The 17,110-nt window shown below is 38.7% G+C and overlaps 1 protein-coding gene across 1 annotated transcript in view; it reads right to left on the bottom strand.

Annotated features, from left to right (window-relative positions):
- LOC132822653 (cadherin-like protein 26) overlaps nt 1–15,449 on the bottom strand; it is a 95,071-nt gene extending 79,622 nt beyond the window's left edge. Inside the window, exons 1-2 of the mRNA XM_060835900.1 lie at nt 15,442–15,449; nt 782–893 (exon numbers count right to left, since the gene is read on the bottom strand). Coding sequence (XP_060691883.1) covers nt 782–893; nt 15,442–15,449 — 120 coding nt within the window. The remainder of the gene's footprint in view (nt 1–781; nt 894–15,441) is intronic.
- Nucleotides 15,450–17,110: the final 1,661 nt, after the last annotated feature.

Below are 17,110 nucleotides of genomic sequence, written 5' to 3'. Positions count from 1 at the left end.
TTATTTACTCTTAATGTACTTGTAGAATCTCTTTGGATTACCCTTATCTGCCAATGCTATCTCATATTCCTTCTTTGCTTTTCTAAGTTTTTTTCTTAAGAATGTCCCTGCACTCTTTAAATTGATTAAGAGATTAATTTGAACCCAGTTGTTTGTATATGATACAAGATTCTCTTTTATTCTTGACTCGAACCTCAATATCTTTATTCATCCATTGTTCTTTAATCTTACCAGCCTTACCCTCACTCAAACAGGAACAAAATGCTTCTGAACTCATATGATCAAAACCTTGAAGGCTTCCCACTTGTCAGACATCCTTTTACCTTTTACCTCCAATCAACTTCTGGAAGTTCTTGTCTCATACCATTAAAATTTGTCTTACTCCAATTAAAAACTTTAACTTTCATGGAAGACTTATTCTTTTCAATAACCATTTTAAAACTTATGGAATTATGATCACTAGACCCAAAGTGTTCCTCTATTTACGCTTCGATCATCTGCCCTGCCTTATTGTCCAAAAGAAGGTCAAGTTTTGCTCCATCTCTAGTAGGAAGATCCACATATTGATAAAGAAAATTTTATTGAACACGTTTGACAAACAATTTACCATCCAAACCTTTAACACCAGTCAATGTTTGGAAAATTAAAATCTCCCATTATTACAATCTAAAACCCAGAGCATTGAGCTGCTAGTCCTGTGTATGCCTCAGCCAAGTATCTATAATTGCTATGATGCCCCAATCCCAAGTTCCAAAACATGCCCTGAGTTCAACAGCCTTACCTGTAAAACTGTGGACAGACCCCCCTCAAAACATTTCAGGAAGGCAGCCCAAAACCTAACTTTTCTCGTTGTTTTAAGAAGATGTGGAATGGATGTCCCAGGAGTGGTGCAGCTGGTCAAACCACTCAGCCTGATGTCAAACAGAATTTATTGACACACAAACAAAAGAAAATCAAATTTAGAATAACAGAACTATTTGAAAATCCACCTAACACGAAAACGTAACTAAACAAAGAGCTGCTCCGATTTCCTGCAACATCCCACAACACACCTCTTGACAAAAAGTGAATTTGATTCTTACAGGAGAGAAATTACAGAGAGTCAGCCAGAAAATCCCTGATGAATCGGGAACTCCCACAGCAGCTTTCTTTGACCAGCACCTTCAGACAGGTTGCTTGCTAAAATCTTTTCTAAATTTACTAGCCATCTCACTCTTTACCTCTTTTATGCCTTCAATAACAGTCAGCCTAAAAATAAATCAACTTTCAATAAAATAAACCACCTTTCATTACACAGAAAATAATGTGAAAATGCAAAATAAAAAGAAATCAGACATATAAATCTCAAATAAAATCAACCACTTAGTGGATTCGATAAATTCCTCGGCTATTAAATAAAGATCTTCTCTGGAGCCAACTGTTTATCAGGTTCTCCAAAACAAAAACACAATTCCATTTTAAAAGGAAAACTCTTCCGCTGTTCAAAAAACACTCTTGCAAAGTAAAAAAATACACTTTCCTTAAAAAAAATTTCATTTTATGTTTCTACATTTAGAAAAAAACTTCAGCTGTTCACCATAGGCTTCTGATATGCATATAACAAAAAATGTCAGTTTGTAAAGAAAGTGATCGTTTCTGTTTAGTTTACTTGTGTTTTTGAATTTCAAAGAAACAAAATGAATAAAAATCTTGTATTAGTGAAGTATAATAACTGCAATAAAACCATAACCAATGTGTAAGTAAGGCTGCAATCTCAGGAGCAGCTGCAAGACTCACACTGTTCACGTCCAAGAGAGTGAGTGAGCTAGTCCAAAGACGAACAGTTTAGGTAGATTGACTACTAAGTAAATTGACAATTTAGATTGCTAAATTGTCACATTGTGTTCAGGGACGTGTAGGCTAGGTGGGTTGACTATGGTAAATGTGGAGTTACCGTGATAGAGTGGGATGTTCTTCAAAGGATTAGTATAGATGCACTGGGCCAAATAGCATCTATCTGCACTGTAGGGATCCTATGGTCTACAAGACATGCTGCAGAAATTCAAAAAATATTTTTAGACAGCTCTTTTCAATACCATGCCACTAACATCTGAAAAGACAGGGACAGCAGATACATGGGAACACGTCCAAGCCACTCTCCCTCCTGACTTTGAAATATTTTGCTGTTCCTTCAATGTCCTGAAATTCCCTCCCTAATAGTATTGTTGGCTGTTCATGAAAGCAGATCACTACTAAGCTCTCAAGGGCAATTAGGGACAGGTAATGAATGCTGGCCAGCTACTGTCGGGCGGCATGGTGGCACAGTGGTTAGCACTGCAGCCTCACAGCGCCAGAGACCTGGGTTCAATTCCCGACTCAGGCGACTGACTGTGTGGAGTTTGCACGTTCTCCCCGTGTCTGCGTGGGTTTCCTCCGGGTGCTCCGGTTTCCTCCCACAGTCCAAAGATGTGCGGGTCAGGTGAATTGGCCATGCTAAATTGCCCGTAGTGTTAGGTAAGGGGTAAATGTAGGGGTATGGGTGGGTTGCGCTTCGGCGGGTCGGTGTGGACTTGTTGGGCCGAAGGGCCTGTTTCCACACTGTAAGTAATCTAATCTAATATGCCCAACGACCCCTGAGTAAGTATTAAAAAGTAAAGGATTGAGTTTCTGAGTTTCAAATGCAATTTAACTATTATGGATAGAACACAACAATACAAATGAAATAAAAGTTTTGAAACAGAGAAAACAATGCCAGAAAGTAGCAAGATAGAGAGGGAATTCAGCAAATTGACCATCGACATTAAGTTACTAATGGGGGAAATGTGTTACCAGGCTAGTGAACTAGCAGAGATGCATGCAGTGGTTGAAAGCACAGTAAAAGTTACAGAATTTGAGATCCACTATTTAATTCAACCAAATGTGCTACCAAACTTGAAAAGAGAGAGAAATAATTCGGATGGCTCTATCCAAACATTTGAATTGTTAACCAGTCACCAGGCAAAATAAAAATATGTCAGTCAGTTTGCAACTTTCTTAAGTGGACAGCAACACGGCATTTTAATTGCTCTTGGCATACACTCTGATATTGGAAGCATTCTGTACTCACTTCTTATAATTTAGCATCTGAAGCATAAGTGCTGAAATTGAAAAATGTAAAAAATGTGTAGTTCAGTTGTTACTAGGAATGGACAGCTGAAATAAAAATGAAAACATAACTGGAAACCAAATGCATAAGAAACAACAAAAGCTTTTCCATTTAATGTTGAGGTTTTCTACCTGAGCCATTTAAGGGCCTAGCTCCAACAGATGAATGACAGTTGGTTATTTTTTTTAATGCATCCAGGCAAATACTACAGAACTAGGAGAGCAGGAAACAACTAAAGGTATGATGTCATCCATTTTAAATATGAGAAAGCTTAAGTATGAATGGATTTTTAAAAAAATTTCCAATATGTGTTCCTATATCAATATTTATGTGAGTAACTAATGCTCTGAACTCATCACAGTATAATTACATTGTTTCTTCAAATGGAAGCTTAATCACAGCTACTAACAGAAAACTTATCTTATGGCCAGTTAAATTTACATAGATAGCTTCCATTAAATACAGGTGTAGGATAACAAACGTGCATAAAATTAAAACAAGGACTGAATTACATCTGCTGACTTCTATAGTCGCTAATCCTGCTTCATTTCAGCATTACAATTATTGCAGACACATCAAGAACAGTACCATGGGAGAACCAATGACATAAACCAATGAATAAAATGGTGATCTAGCAAGCAGGAGTTCAGCTACAGTGGAGATTCTAATAGTATGACAAAAGATATTTCTGCTATATTTGCATTGAACTTATTTACTTCTACACTTGTTCCTTGCCTGTTAAGATCGCAATACAAAATCACAATATTTTACTTACTGTTAGAAGGAAAACCAGCAAGATTGTTGTGTCCATACTGCAAGAATGCAAACCGGACTATGAAAATCAGTTAAGCTTAACACAGTTTTATGGAGGATGTTTTGACTTCATTTGCAAAACAAATGCAGTTCAACAAGTCTCAATATGTTTTAACAAAGAAGTGGGTGGAAACATACTTTAGCAATGATTGCAAATATTTAAATGTTTTACTGATAGCTTATCAATGACAATCGGTCAAAGGTTCTGATATAGTCTTTACCTATGTTCTTATAAAGTTCTAAGAAAAGCTAACCATAAATCATCAGTTTATACAAGCCGATATTTTCCTAGTTACCAGCAGTTCTAAGAAAGGATCATCAGAACCAAAACATTAACTCTAATTTCTCTTCACAGGTGCTGCCAGACATTCTGGGCCTTTCCAGCAACTTCAGTCTATGTTTCTGGATTACAGCATCTACAGCTCTTCTGGTTTTTTATCGGGTATTTTTGCCTTTCGCTAGTTTTCCTTGAAAAGATGGTGGTGAGCTGCCTTCTGAAACTTTAAAATGTATTCATCACCTGGTTGTACGGAAGTACTGCTTGAATAGTGGAAGTACATTCAACAATAGCATTTAAAATTAATTAGATAAAAATTGGCAGGAGGAATTTGAAGGGCTATGGGAAAATAGCAACAGATGGAATGCATAGTTCTTCCAAAAAGACTACTTAAACATAGTGGAATGAGTAATTCCTTCTGGGGAGCATCATTTTGTGGTATCAGTGAAGTGGGGTAGGGCTGTGGTGGGAGCAAAGCTAATCTCTGCTCCTTCAAATGTGCAGAGGACTGGCGAGCTCAAACAAGATGCCAGAAGAAACAAGGGGAAGGGAGGCTGCAACCTGGAAAGCTGCATTGTCTCTAAATTGTGTGTGAATAAATAATTTATGAAAAATGGTATCAATGCTAACTCCTCATTCACTAATAGTCCTAAATTATTTGCTTTTTCTTTGTCAGTAGCTATGACATCAACTAAGATGCCTTATCACAAAAATAACAGACAATCCAAAAAAATTAATTTTATAAATTAATTCCATGATTCAGGCAGAAATAATGTTACCTTTGCCTGTCCTAATGATTCCACAAGATCTTTTCTCAGTCACTTTAGTGACTGTTTGCTATTTGCTTTAGATCATGCATGTGGTAAATAGCATGCATATGATCTTGGAATGTGATTTCACATATCTCTGGACCTAGAATGTCCAGCTGCCAATGGCAGAATCTTAGCCGGAACTATGGCAACTCTGGCTGGTTGTCTGGAGAGGCATATCTATGACTCTGACATTTACCTCAAGTACACCTCCTCATGGCGTTTCTTTGAAGGATTCTATTCTATTCTGTCAGGTTCTCTGTCACTATCACATCTGTTTTGATGATGTCAACTCCACTGAGCTGATTCCAACATGACCTCCTATTTCATCAAAAGCAGATTCTGCCTGACTGTGATTGATAAGGTCCTGAGCCATGTCCAACCCATCTCCCACTTCTCTGTCCTTATTACCTTCCATCCTTCCCAGAATAATGATAAGGGATTCTGCCATTCCTGCCACAGTCAAACACCCCCCCTCCCCTCCAGTATTTCATAAGAACTATTCCCTCTGTGACACCCTAGACCACACCTCCATCACTCCTAACATTTTCTCACTCCCCTGTGGCATTTTCCCATGCAATCATAAAAATAAAATGCATTCACCTGCTCCTTCCTTATTGTCCAAAGTCCTAAACACACCTTACAGTGGAAGCAAGCTTTTATTAGTATTCCCTTATGTAATCATTTCTCATAATGTGGTTTCCTTTATAATGGCAAGGCCAAAAGCAAACTGAGTGAACACTTTGCAGAACATCTCCGCTCTGTCCATAGTAATAACCCTGACCTTCCAGCTGCTCGCTATTACAATAAATCCCCTTGCTCTCATGCTGATATTTCTGTCCAGGGCAGGATGCAGTATTTCAACAAAGCACAACACAAGCTCATGGGACAACACCTCATTTTCCACTTGGACACTTTACAGCCTCAAAGTCTCAACATTGAATTTCACAATTTCAGAGCTTGAACACATGATCTCCATTTCTCTTACAGTCTTTACTTGTATGTTGTTTACAGAAAGAACATATTTTCCACCTTCCATATCTTAATTTTACATCTCTATTTCTATTTCACCATAATTAATACCACTTTTACTTTTTGCACTGGGCTTCCAAGCCAACTGTTCACTTCACCCCACCTCCACCTCCACTCCACCTCCACCTCCACTCCACCTCCCCCTCCACCTCCACCTCCACCTCCACCTCCACCTCCACCTCCACCTCTGTGAAAAGCATTAAAAAAAACATTTTCCAACCCTGTTCAGTTCTGACGAAGAGTCATACTGGACTTGAAACATTAATTTTGTTTTCCACTCTCCATAGATGCTACCAAACTTGCTGAGTTTCCCCAGCATCTACTGTGTTTGTTCGTGGAAGCTTAGGTCTGATTATTGTGTTTCAATGGCAGTTTTTTCCCAATCAACGTGCCATCAGGGTATAGCTATCACCCCTGCTGGTGCTCAGTTTTGTCCTTAATGTGAAGATACCTATGAGTCTGCCCACAGGGGGTAACCTAGCCACTTGGTGCTCCCAAAGGCAACTTCTTAATTAGCACCAATGGCAAAGCATCTGCTACAGCCACTTTTGGGTTCTCAACTCAGAATCCATCCTAACATAAAAATCGTGCAAGAGGACAGACATTTAAACAGATCAAAGACAAGTCCAAATCTGAAATTAAGCGCTCTGTCCCACACAATGATTGACATTGGAACATTCTGTATCTAATTATTAGAGTTTGCATATTATACATTGACATATTACAATACATTGCGCAATATGAAACTATCCAACCTTTAGCAACCAGCTTGCCAAAAATTTCTACATCTACGTCTGCATTAATTACCACCGTGCTACAAGGTGAAACTACAGGCCGCTCCAGCAAAGCTCTGACATAGTTAATAGGTGGATGGGTACATCACAACAAGGGCTCCTGCCAGAAATGTCAATTTTCCTGCTTCTTGGATGCTGCCTGACCTACTGTGCTTTTCCAGCACCACTCTAATCTTGACTCTGATCTCCAGAATCTGCTGCCCTCACTTTGGCCTAGATACATCCCAGCACCTAACAGAGCCAAAGTGACCAACTGGAAGACTGTCCTGTGACTGATTACCTCCCTCTGTAGAGACAAGAGGGACAGTGAGGAGATTAAAGTCATTTTGGTTTGTATGAACTCATTTGTTGTTTCTGCGACCTACAATTCTGAATGCAATTTTGTATTAAGACAGCAACTTCCAAGTGGAAAAATGAATAACATAATAGAATAATTTCAGAAACTTTGGCTACCACGGTGATGAATCTGCAGATATTTTCAGGATGGATCAACAAAGATAGCCATCATGCTTTTCTTAGGCCCATTCAACTTCTGGTCTTAGGATATTTCAATCATTTTTGTCTATTGCAGTATCACAAAATAAGCACTAACTATGATGGCTTTTTTCTTCTATGATTATGATTGATTACATTAAAACTTCTCTACTTTTATCTTTCCTGCTAATATACATTTTGGATAACATATCTCATCGATAAGCAGAATTCACAAGTGTTTACATGTCGCATAAAAAAACATTTAAAATGTGTGTAAAACAACTATCCAGACAATCCTTCTAGAGATCATATAAAATCCATTCATTCATGAACTTTAAAAGACCTGAGAAAAGTATTGCATCAAATTTCCTTTATAATCTTTAAACTCTTCAAATGTATATAGGTGTGTTTGCTCGGAAACATTTGTCACTTCTTTCATCACCCTATACTTATACGAGCAATTCTACAAAATATGTTCATAATGGGAGTTATTTAAAATCGTAAACAATACAACCTGTGAGCTGAGCTTTTTTTAAAAAAGGTCATCATAGAGTTTAGAACATGTAACAAAGATTTGTTTGTTCTGCAATCTGTTCAAACATGCAGACATCAAAAACAAGATGACAAAAGCAACTTTAGAAATTATAATATAATACGTACAAACAGTTGGCAACTTCCATTTCATCACAATGTATTTTTTTTAATGTGCTCAAGGTATGGTCAACAATTCACAGCTGCTATCTTAGCTAACTGTAGAATGCGCAAATAATTGTATAACTCCAACAACATAGAACAGAAGTTTGTAGAAATAGTCAATTACATGGAAATAAATTAACATTCAAATCTGGAGTGATTTATGTAATGCTTATATATTGTTGTTGCTTCATACACTTCATAAGATCAATTTAATGCTTCCTCATTCTGGATTTTACAGTCTTAACACTGGTACAATTTGATTTTTTTTTAGAAATTACTCCCAACTATTAAAAAGTTAATATTGAATAATGTAGTACATATTTAAAGTACTATTTTCTTCTTTCTCCTTAAAATTTCTCTCCTTTGAAATAATGGAATAATTGTATTATCACACTGATACTTGTAGCAATGTATGTTCTTAATGTCCATGATTTCTTGTACAGTAAACTTTGAATTTCCGCCAGGTTATTGTAATGCAGGAGGGAGTGGGATTATGGTACTCAGCAGAAGAAAGGTGCTCATTTAAATCTCGAATGAAAAGTGATTATGGAATTGAAAGGATTTCTGATTGAAACAGTCTTCAACTGAAAAAACAAAGACTGAGAGTTCATCTTCAAATAGCCTTCTAAATAATAAGCTCTAAGCAGTGCAAATAAAGAATTGTAACTTATCTGTAATAAATTTGTCATGTAAACTGTGGGATTCATTTGTTCTCATATTACTATTGTAAGTTTGGGTTTCTGGAATGTTGCTAATCAGTAGGTTTTCTGTGGGCCTAAATGTAGCTTCCCTACAGTGTGGAAACAGGCTCTTCGGCCCGACAAGTCCACACCGTCCCTCCGAAGAGCAACCCACCCAGACCCATTCCCCTACCTTTACCCCTGACTAATGTACCTAACACTTCAGGCAATTTAGCATGACCAATTCACCTAACTTGCAAATCTTTGGATGTGGGAGGAAACTGGAGCACACTCACGCTGACGAGGCTGGAATCAAACCTGGGACCCCGGTGCTATGAGACAGCAGTGCTAATCACTGAGCCACCGTGCTGCTAATTTAATAATTAACATGAAAGTATTTTAGCAACCATGGTGATTTCGTTTAAAACAATCTTTGAGGCTTAGCTTTGGAATTAATGGAGTTTTGTAGATATTTTTACGCAGCCTGTTCAGGCATTTGCCACACATTTTGAAGAGGTGAGACAGGAATGTGGTCTTATAAATCGATGGAGCTTTATAACCAAACAAGATAAATAAACTCCAGTTTCAAAACGCAGGAGAGGTTTCTTTCTTTAGCTTAAGGAAACGTTCAGAATGTATGATGCTAAGAAATGAAAGAATCCAAAGTATTGCTGCTTTGTATTGTGTCTTCAACATTTCCTAGGTTGGGACAGAATCCGCAACCTAAATATGCAGGAGCAAAGAAATTGGTTTGACTTATATTCGCCTGGCACTTCCTGCTATTGAAATAAAGCCTTTCACAGCAAGTTACCACCATCACGTTATTGTAAAGTCATAGGCAATGCATACAGACACATTTTTTTGTATTTCTTGCCAAAAACTGTTGGATTAGATATTGACTAACATTTTAACTGTAGAGTAGTCTTCCAAGTGGTCTTCTGAAAATGGTGACTGCTTAATATTCCCTGGCTTAATGTAATGACCAAAGTCTATATTTAGTATTGAGGTAAGAGAAGAATTTGGCCCCTGAAAATTGGTCAAAGCCATACACTAGTGCAGGAGAGGGTGATGGAGATATTGAAAGCTGAAGGCAGTCATTATTGGAGGACTGAGGATAGGCCCAGGACTGCTCAATTCCATGTAGATGCTAAGTTGGGATGGGTAATGGTTGTGGAAATGTTTATCAGTGAGGCAAGGAAGTTTAGAGTAAGCAATGGGAAGTGTATGGACATTTGTTAGAGTTTGCTCCCAAACATACAACAACTGAGGAGTCTACCAATTGCATGCAGTGCACAATGACTCTCACTTTTAAGTTCATGTCCTCTTTCATGAAAAGAGTCTCAGAGATGAGGCTCCACAGTAATCCACGCCAACTGTGGATAACCCTCATTGCCTGGTTTGCTGTGTAGCCAAGTTCAGGTATATTTGGTTTCTGAAAAGTATGCTGCTTAAATCCCTGGTCTTAAATACAAGATCACTTGATCAATGCAAGCATTATAGAAGTTTATTCAGGCTGTTCAAAATTGGGATATGACACACCCCTGGAGCACTCAGGCCTTCCAGCTCTACCACTGTGTCCCAAGGGCCCTTTACACAAACACTATATCTTTGCACCAAGTTAGAGTTTCTTCTCCCTTCCAGACTTTCTATGTACTTGTGTGACTTTGACATGATTATTACATTGACATGACACATGCTTCTGGTGTTAAACTCATTACTCTACCTCAGCTAGGATCCGTCCATCATGGCTTTCCACTGGGATAAACCATCCTGGTGCCTGGGACTGTCTCAGAATGAAAATATCATGATAGTTTTCAGGAGACCTAGCACACACTCAGAGGATCCATTTGCAGCAATTACATATGAGCTGAACACTGAGAGAGGGATATAAACATCTGGCTGCTGAGAGATACTAGATGGCCACAGCCAATAAGCCTCAAACCTGAGGGAATCTATCCATGATGGCAAAGCTGATGACCCTCTGACCTTACTTGCACTATTGGACTAGAATCCTATATACTGCGCTGCTCACAAAAACAAGACTTTGGTCACCAGTTTGTCCATTATCTATATACCCTGTGCCTTCTTTGAGCATTCATCTGTCTTAGTGCTCCCCCCGCCCAACCCCCAACCCCCAGGATTATTTCCTGCATGTTATATGTGTAGTAGCATAGCTTCGCACCACACAACTGCTGACGTTCCTCTGCTTTCATTCTCTTCCTGAGTGGGAAAGGCAGCTGCTGAATGTAGGGTACAGACCTCCCTTTGTACCTTTTAACCCTTGACTGGCTTTGCTACAGGGATACTGGAATAAAAGAACCAGTTACTGGTTCCCACAGCTGTAATTTCTTTAAATTGTCCTTCCTTCCAATGATAGTTGTGATCTTTATTGTATGGAATGAGTGACTCACATTATTTGCATTATACATTTGAGAAACAGTGGTGTTGACATGTCTTTTCTTGCTGAGGCAATGTCCCCTTGAGATTGGTACAATGACAATCTTTGACTTGATGTGACTTCTAAGATATTATTTGTGACATCACCCTTGATTGGGTCAAAGTTGGGTTGAACTCAGTGGGGCTGAGGAGGGGGGTGGGTGGTAAGGTGGGAAAATAATGGAAGAGCATGATATCAGAAGGACTGCTTTGGATGGTGACGTCTCCACTTCTTTTGCTTCTGGGAATAATCATGGTGCTCTCCCCCACTATAGCTAGTGACCTTTTAAGCCTTATGGGAGATATGTATCTTCAAGCGAATGCCTAAAACTGCTCAAAATAGTATGTTATGATGGCTCAGTGGTTAGCATTGCTGCCTCACAGCATCAGGGTCCCAGGTTCAATTCCAGGGTGACTGTCTGTTTGGAATTTGCATGTTCTCCCTGTGTCTGTGTGGGCTTCCTCCCATAGTCCAAAGATGTGCAGGTAAGGTGAATTGGCTATGTAAAATTGCCCATAGTGTTAAGTGCATTAGTCAAAGGGAAATGGGTCTGGATGGGTTACTCTTTGGAGAGTCGGTCTGGACTTGTTGGGCCGAAGGGCCTGTTTCCACGTTGTAGGGAATCTAATTTAAAAAATATTTAAGGGTGGCACAGTGGTTAGCACTGCTGCCTCACAGCACCAGAGACCCGGGTTCAATTCCCGACTCAGGCGACTGACTGTGTGGAGTTTGCACATTATCCCGTGTCTGCGTGGGTTTCCTTCGGGTGCTCCGGTTTCCTCCCACAGTCACAAAGATGTGCAGGTCAGGTGAATTGGCCATGCTAAATTGCCCGTAGTGTTAGGTAAAGGGGTAGATGTAGGGGAATGGGTGGGTTGCGCTTCGGCGGGTCGGTGTGGACTTGTTGGGTCGAAGGGCCTGTTTCCACACTGTAAGTAATCGAATCTAATCTAAAAATCATTGTTAAAGAGTCTGTTTACACTCTCAACAGGATATCATCCATTGGGCTTCCATTCCCATTCTGGGCAGCGATTAGAAGTTTGACCAGTGACGAAAAACATCAGAGAGCCATTCTGGCATGTTCTTTCATTATTTTACCTCCCCAACAACATCATCCCCCATCTCAACACTAACTGCAACCATATCTTGATGGTATCTTAGATTATATCTTAGACTTGACATCAAACCAGGATTATAATGTTTTCAAACCATTGTCTGAACAAGAAAGCACCTGACAGCATGAGTTATGCGAAATTCAAGGAAATAGGTTATTACATCTTACAATTGAGAATCAGTGCGATTCAGTTATCTATGCAACCATTTCGCCAAAAAAAGGCGTCAACGGTTTTTTAAAAAAAGATTATCAAGCAATCAAAATGAAATAAAAAGGTTAACAAGTGTTCCAGTTATTGAAATTTATTTTGAATATGTAGCTTGTTACGTGGTTTTACTTCCTAAACTATTTGACCAGCCTGAAAACTTCAATAATATTTCCATCATTGGGTCAAGTATGTTTAAGTTAACATGCCAGAAAGGGAAAAAGTCTTTATGTTCAGCTCAATTAATAAAACCTTCAAAAGACTATAGATAATACGGCAGTATCTCAATTCTGAAATGGTAGAACTGCAGAAACAGTCAGGTACTGTTTTCCTGAAATGTGCTGCCATGTCATGACTGACTAACATATCTCAAAATTGTAGAAGCGACTTGCCACAGGTTAATATTTAACACTGTAATTAACTGGTGAGCTGGGTTCCACGATTAGGAAAAAATAGATTATGTTAACCTCAATTCCTAGCATGTCTTTATGTTCATGGGTTGTATAAATGGGTTTCATAGTAACAATGGTGTTAATGAAATTGAAGTTTGGGTTTCAAAAAGTGGCAGCTTCCATTTAGCATGATGTGTTTGCCTGGAAGCTGGCACAGATGTGTCATGATGCTATAAGAAATATGTTTATTACAACATTCACAGTATTTTTAAGCTTAATTTATATTTCATCTGTCATGCAAAAAGAGGGAAGTGATATAGGGCTCCATCTTCTCATATTTGACTAAATGACAATTTCAGGAAGTTTTATGGAGGATCTCCTTTTGTGAGCCTGGTGACACCTCTCACACAATCATATATGGCTCATCCAATCAATGAGCCATATATGCTCACAGAGTCAACAGTTCAAGCATTGCAAGCCAGGACCTACCATTGGAAATCATTTGCAATATCACATTTCAGAAGGAGGTGATGCAAGAAGGAGTGAAGTTAACAGCCTACTTCACCACAGGGACCTGGAGGTCCCAGTGGAAAAGAAGCCTTCAGATCTCTAAAAGGGCACATCTCTCCAAACTCTGCCAGATTGGTTAGAGACAGCCATCCAGATCAGTGCAATATCTGTGGTCTGGACAGATGCTCAGCAATGTTGTCCAGAGATTAATGACCTTTTAGGCTCCACAAAGACAAGTGGAATCGCTTTCTTTCTGCTGCCTCACTGTTATGATCCCAGCTGATTTTACTAATGGACTACTTAAATTCCATTCAGAAACCTGGCTTGATAGATCATGTTGTGTTTGTTTTGGTTTAAATGAGATGTTCCCTTTTTGAAACATACGTATGCAATGTTGCAGATTTTATTTTAACAATAAAATGGAAGGTTACTTACCAAATGAAATGAAGATAAAGTAGAATAAGCCAAGTTATAACATAAATTCAAATATTTTTAACTGCACAGTAAAAGTATAATTCCCCATTGGTCTAGTCAATCACATTGGCAAGTTTCAATGAATTTAACAGAGGTCATCAAGCCAGTGAGACAGCCTTTGAGTCAAGCTCAATAATAGTGTTGGAACTTGGTCGAGCAAACTACTCTGAAACAATTCTTAATCTCTTCACAACTCTTAGCAAATTGCACTCACACTTAACAACTGTAGTGACTGCAGATGTATCACCTACAGAACTAGCAGCAATAGTATTTCAAAAGCAGTGAAACAGTAAGTGCAGACCAGACTACTACATATCTATACCAGTAAAAAAGCACAGAACAATACCAGACAATGATAAGGAAACAGGTTTCGCGAGTAATGTGAGATTATTAACATTTTTTAGGTTACATGATAGCATTACGATTCAAAATTGAAACGGATCACAAATCATCACTCAATCTTAACCTCATTCAGGTTAAGATTCACAAGCTATAACTCCACCAAACTGGTAAAACAAAAGTACTACACAACAACAAACACACTATCAGGAATACCATCAAGTAAAACTGAGCAGGAGGACTTAGACTTCATCAAGAAAGTTGAAATGCTTGCATGCTAAGTCGCTTCGCACTTATCAGCTACTGAGAGGATGTTGCAAGAGAAAACAAGTCCAAAAAGAGGATAAAGAATGTCTTCAAATCCAGAAAACATTGTCTAGAAGGATGACCAGACTAGACACCCAGGATCCAATAGTCCTCCAAGATTTTGAACAGCTCAAACTATTACTGATGACTCATTAGTCTTCTTCATGAGACCAGTCACACCAAGAGTTCAGTTTGAGATTTAACAACTTCATCAAAGTTATTTAAGAATAAAAAAAAGTCTCATGCAAAAGGGCACAATGATCATTCTGGTGGTCAGGTATTACTCATTGTGTAGAAAATAATTTCAAATTGCATACCTTCTGCAGTGGGTAATTACGAGCCTGAAGGAACCACTGTTACTCTCTTCATTATCACAAAAGCCATGGAATTGCTTGGGAATGGATTTATTTGAGTCAAAAGAAAAATAAACACCTTAGATTTAAAGATTACTCCTCCAGAGAAATTGAAATCAACTATCTGTATAGTATCATCAGGTGTGAGGCACTGTCATTGCTATTATACGTGACACAGGTCTGGTCTATTCCCAGAAGTGACGTGTCAGCTAAACACCTGGATGGTTAACATAAAGACTTGTATATACAAACGATTCAGTCTGATCTCTGAATGTAAAGAAATGCAATGTACACATATGAATGGCATCACCAATTGTACAGATATCAAAATATTTTTATGAATAAAGTATATTTTTGAAATTAAAAGAAGTGCCCTTTATTTAAGCAGTGCTTGCAAGGGAAGCAGCTTGGACACTACATGAGAGCAATAATGTTTCTTTGTTTTTAATAGTATGTATCATTCTCAATGAAATGGGATGGTTAAGGGAGGATGGAATGCATTGTACCTCATGGAAATGCAATGGGGTTTCAGCACTTCTCCTCATGCCAGTCAGACATTCATTGTATTGTTGATATGGAGCATCAAATGTATTCTTAGTGATGGGTACTTACCAGGCCATGTATGAACTGCTAATAAAAGAGTGTTAGCATTAGAGGACTCAAATGTTCCAATAGTTGCAAAGCTAATATAACTGCAATGGGTGCAGCCCACAAAGTGTAAGGGCTACATTGTTCATTCTGATTTCAGACAAGCAAGGGTGGGCTATTTCCCAAGTTGGATGCTGTGAAACTCAAAAGCATTCAGAAAAGATTTTCAAGAACCAGGGTTGGAGGGTTTGAGCTATAGGGAGAGGCTGAATAGGCTGGGAATATTTTCCTTTGAGAGTCTGAGGCTGGGGGGTGACCTTACAAAGGTTTATAAACTCATGAGGGGCATGGACAAGTTGTAACGTGGGGTCTGTTTCCATGCTGTACATCTCTATGATTCTAAGACCATGGGTAACAGAAAAATCAAAATCAAAACAATAACTTATTTCAAGCCTGTCAAAATTATTCTCCCAGCAGGAAAATCCAGTAAAACTGATGAATGACTCATACTTGTCTGACTTGTTCTGTATAGCTCAGGACAATGCTCCAGTATGACTAACGCATTCATTTTCAAATATTGCTGTTTTTCTTTGACTGATTTTTCTTTCTGGTTTCATGCTAACTCTATCATCAATGACCACCTTGTGAGTACCTGAGCCATTCTATCCAATACGCCATGGAAAACTTCAACATTTAACATGGAATCAAAACAACACTTCCTTGAACTTAGTTGCCCATTGTTTGAACTTCTGAGCCTATTGATTGTTCAAAAAGAAGGAGGAAGTGACAATAAAAAGAGAAGGATCATGACCACGCTGATTCATATATACCATAAAGAGATTTACATTATTAATATTTCTTACAAAATGCAAATCTTTCTGCATGCTAGTCCCCAAACTTAGTCCAAAATATTGTTGCTGTATTCCAATGCTAAATTTCTTAAAGAGTTATAGAGTCATAGAAAAGCACAGCACAGAAACCGGCCTTTCAGTCCAACTCATCCATGCCAACCAGATGTCCGAAATTAATCTAGTCCCATTTGCCAGCTCTTGGCCCATTCATGAATAGCCCTTCCTATTCATGAATGCATCAAGATGTAATGTTGTAATTGTACCAGCCTCCACCTACTTCCTCTGGAAAAAGTGTTTTCGCAATCAGCATCACAGTGAAGCAGTCTGGGAAGAGTGTCCTCACAGTCGGTGTCACAGTGAAGCATTCTGGGAAGTGTGTACAGAGAGTGGTCTCACAGGAAAATTGGAGTGGTTTAACCTTACTTCAGTAGTAGAGGTTCTAAGGGTTAGTGTTGATTGGTAAGTACTAGATAATGAAATATTAATATTTAGAAACTTTATTGCTAATAATGTAAAAGTGTTTTATGGTTGATAGTCTCTAAGGGCATTATTCTATAGTAACAAGGAATAGGAATGAAGACTCCTTAAGAAATTGATGTTATTTGATATTAAGCATCACCTGAAAGGGGCAAGTTATGGCAGGACAGCTCAAAGCCATGATCTCACGCTCCTCTTGCTTTATGTCGGAGTGCTCAGGGGCAGCATGTGTCCAGAAAATATGTCCAACTGCAGCTCCTGGAAGCCCCAGTTTCAGAGATGGTGCAATGCCTAGAAGCACAGTGGACCATCTCCAAAGCTGAGAGCAGTGCGGATAGCACATACAGAGAGATGATCACACTGCA

The sequence above is a fragment of the Hemiscyllium ocellatum genome, chromosome 15, assembly GCF_020745735.1.
Source record: "Hemiscyllium ocellatum isolate sHemOce1 chromosome 15, sHemOce1.pat.X.cur, whole genome shotgun sequence".
Classification (NCBI taxonomy): Eukaryota; Metazoa; Chordata; class Chondrichthyes; order Orectolobiformes; family Hemiscylliidae; genus Hemiscyllium; species Hemiscyllium ocellatum.
The sequence above is the reverse complement of the archived record's forward strand: the minus strand, read 5'-3'. Positions and strand labels throughout refer to the sequence as shown.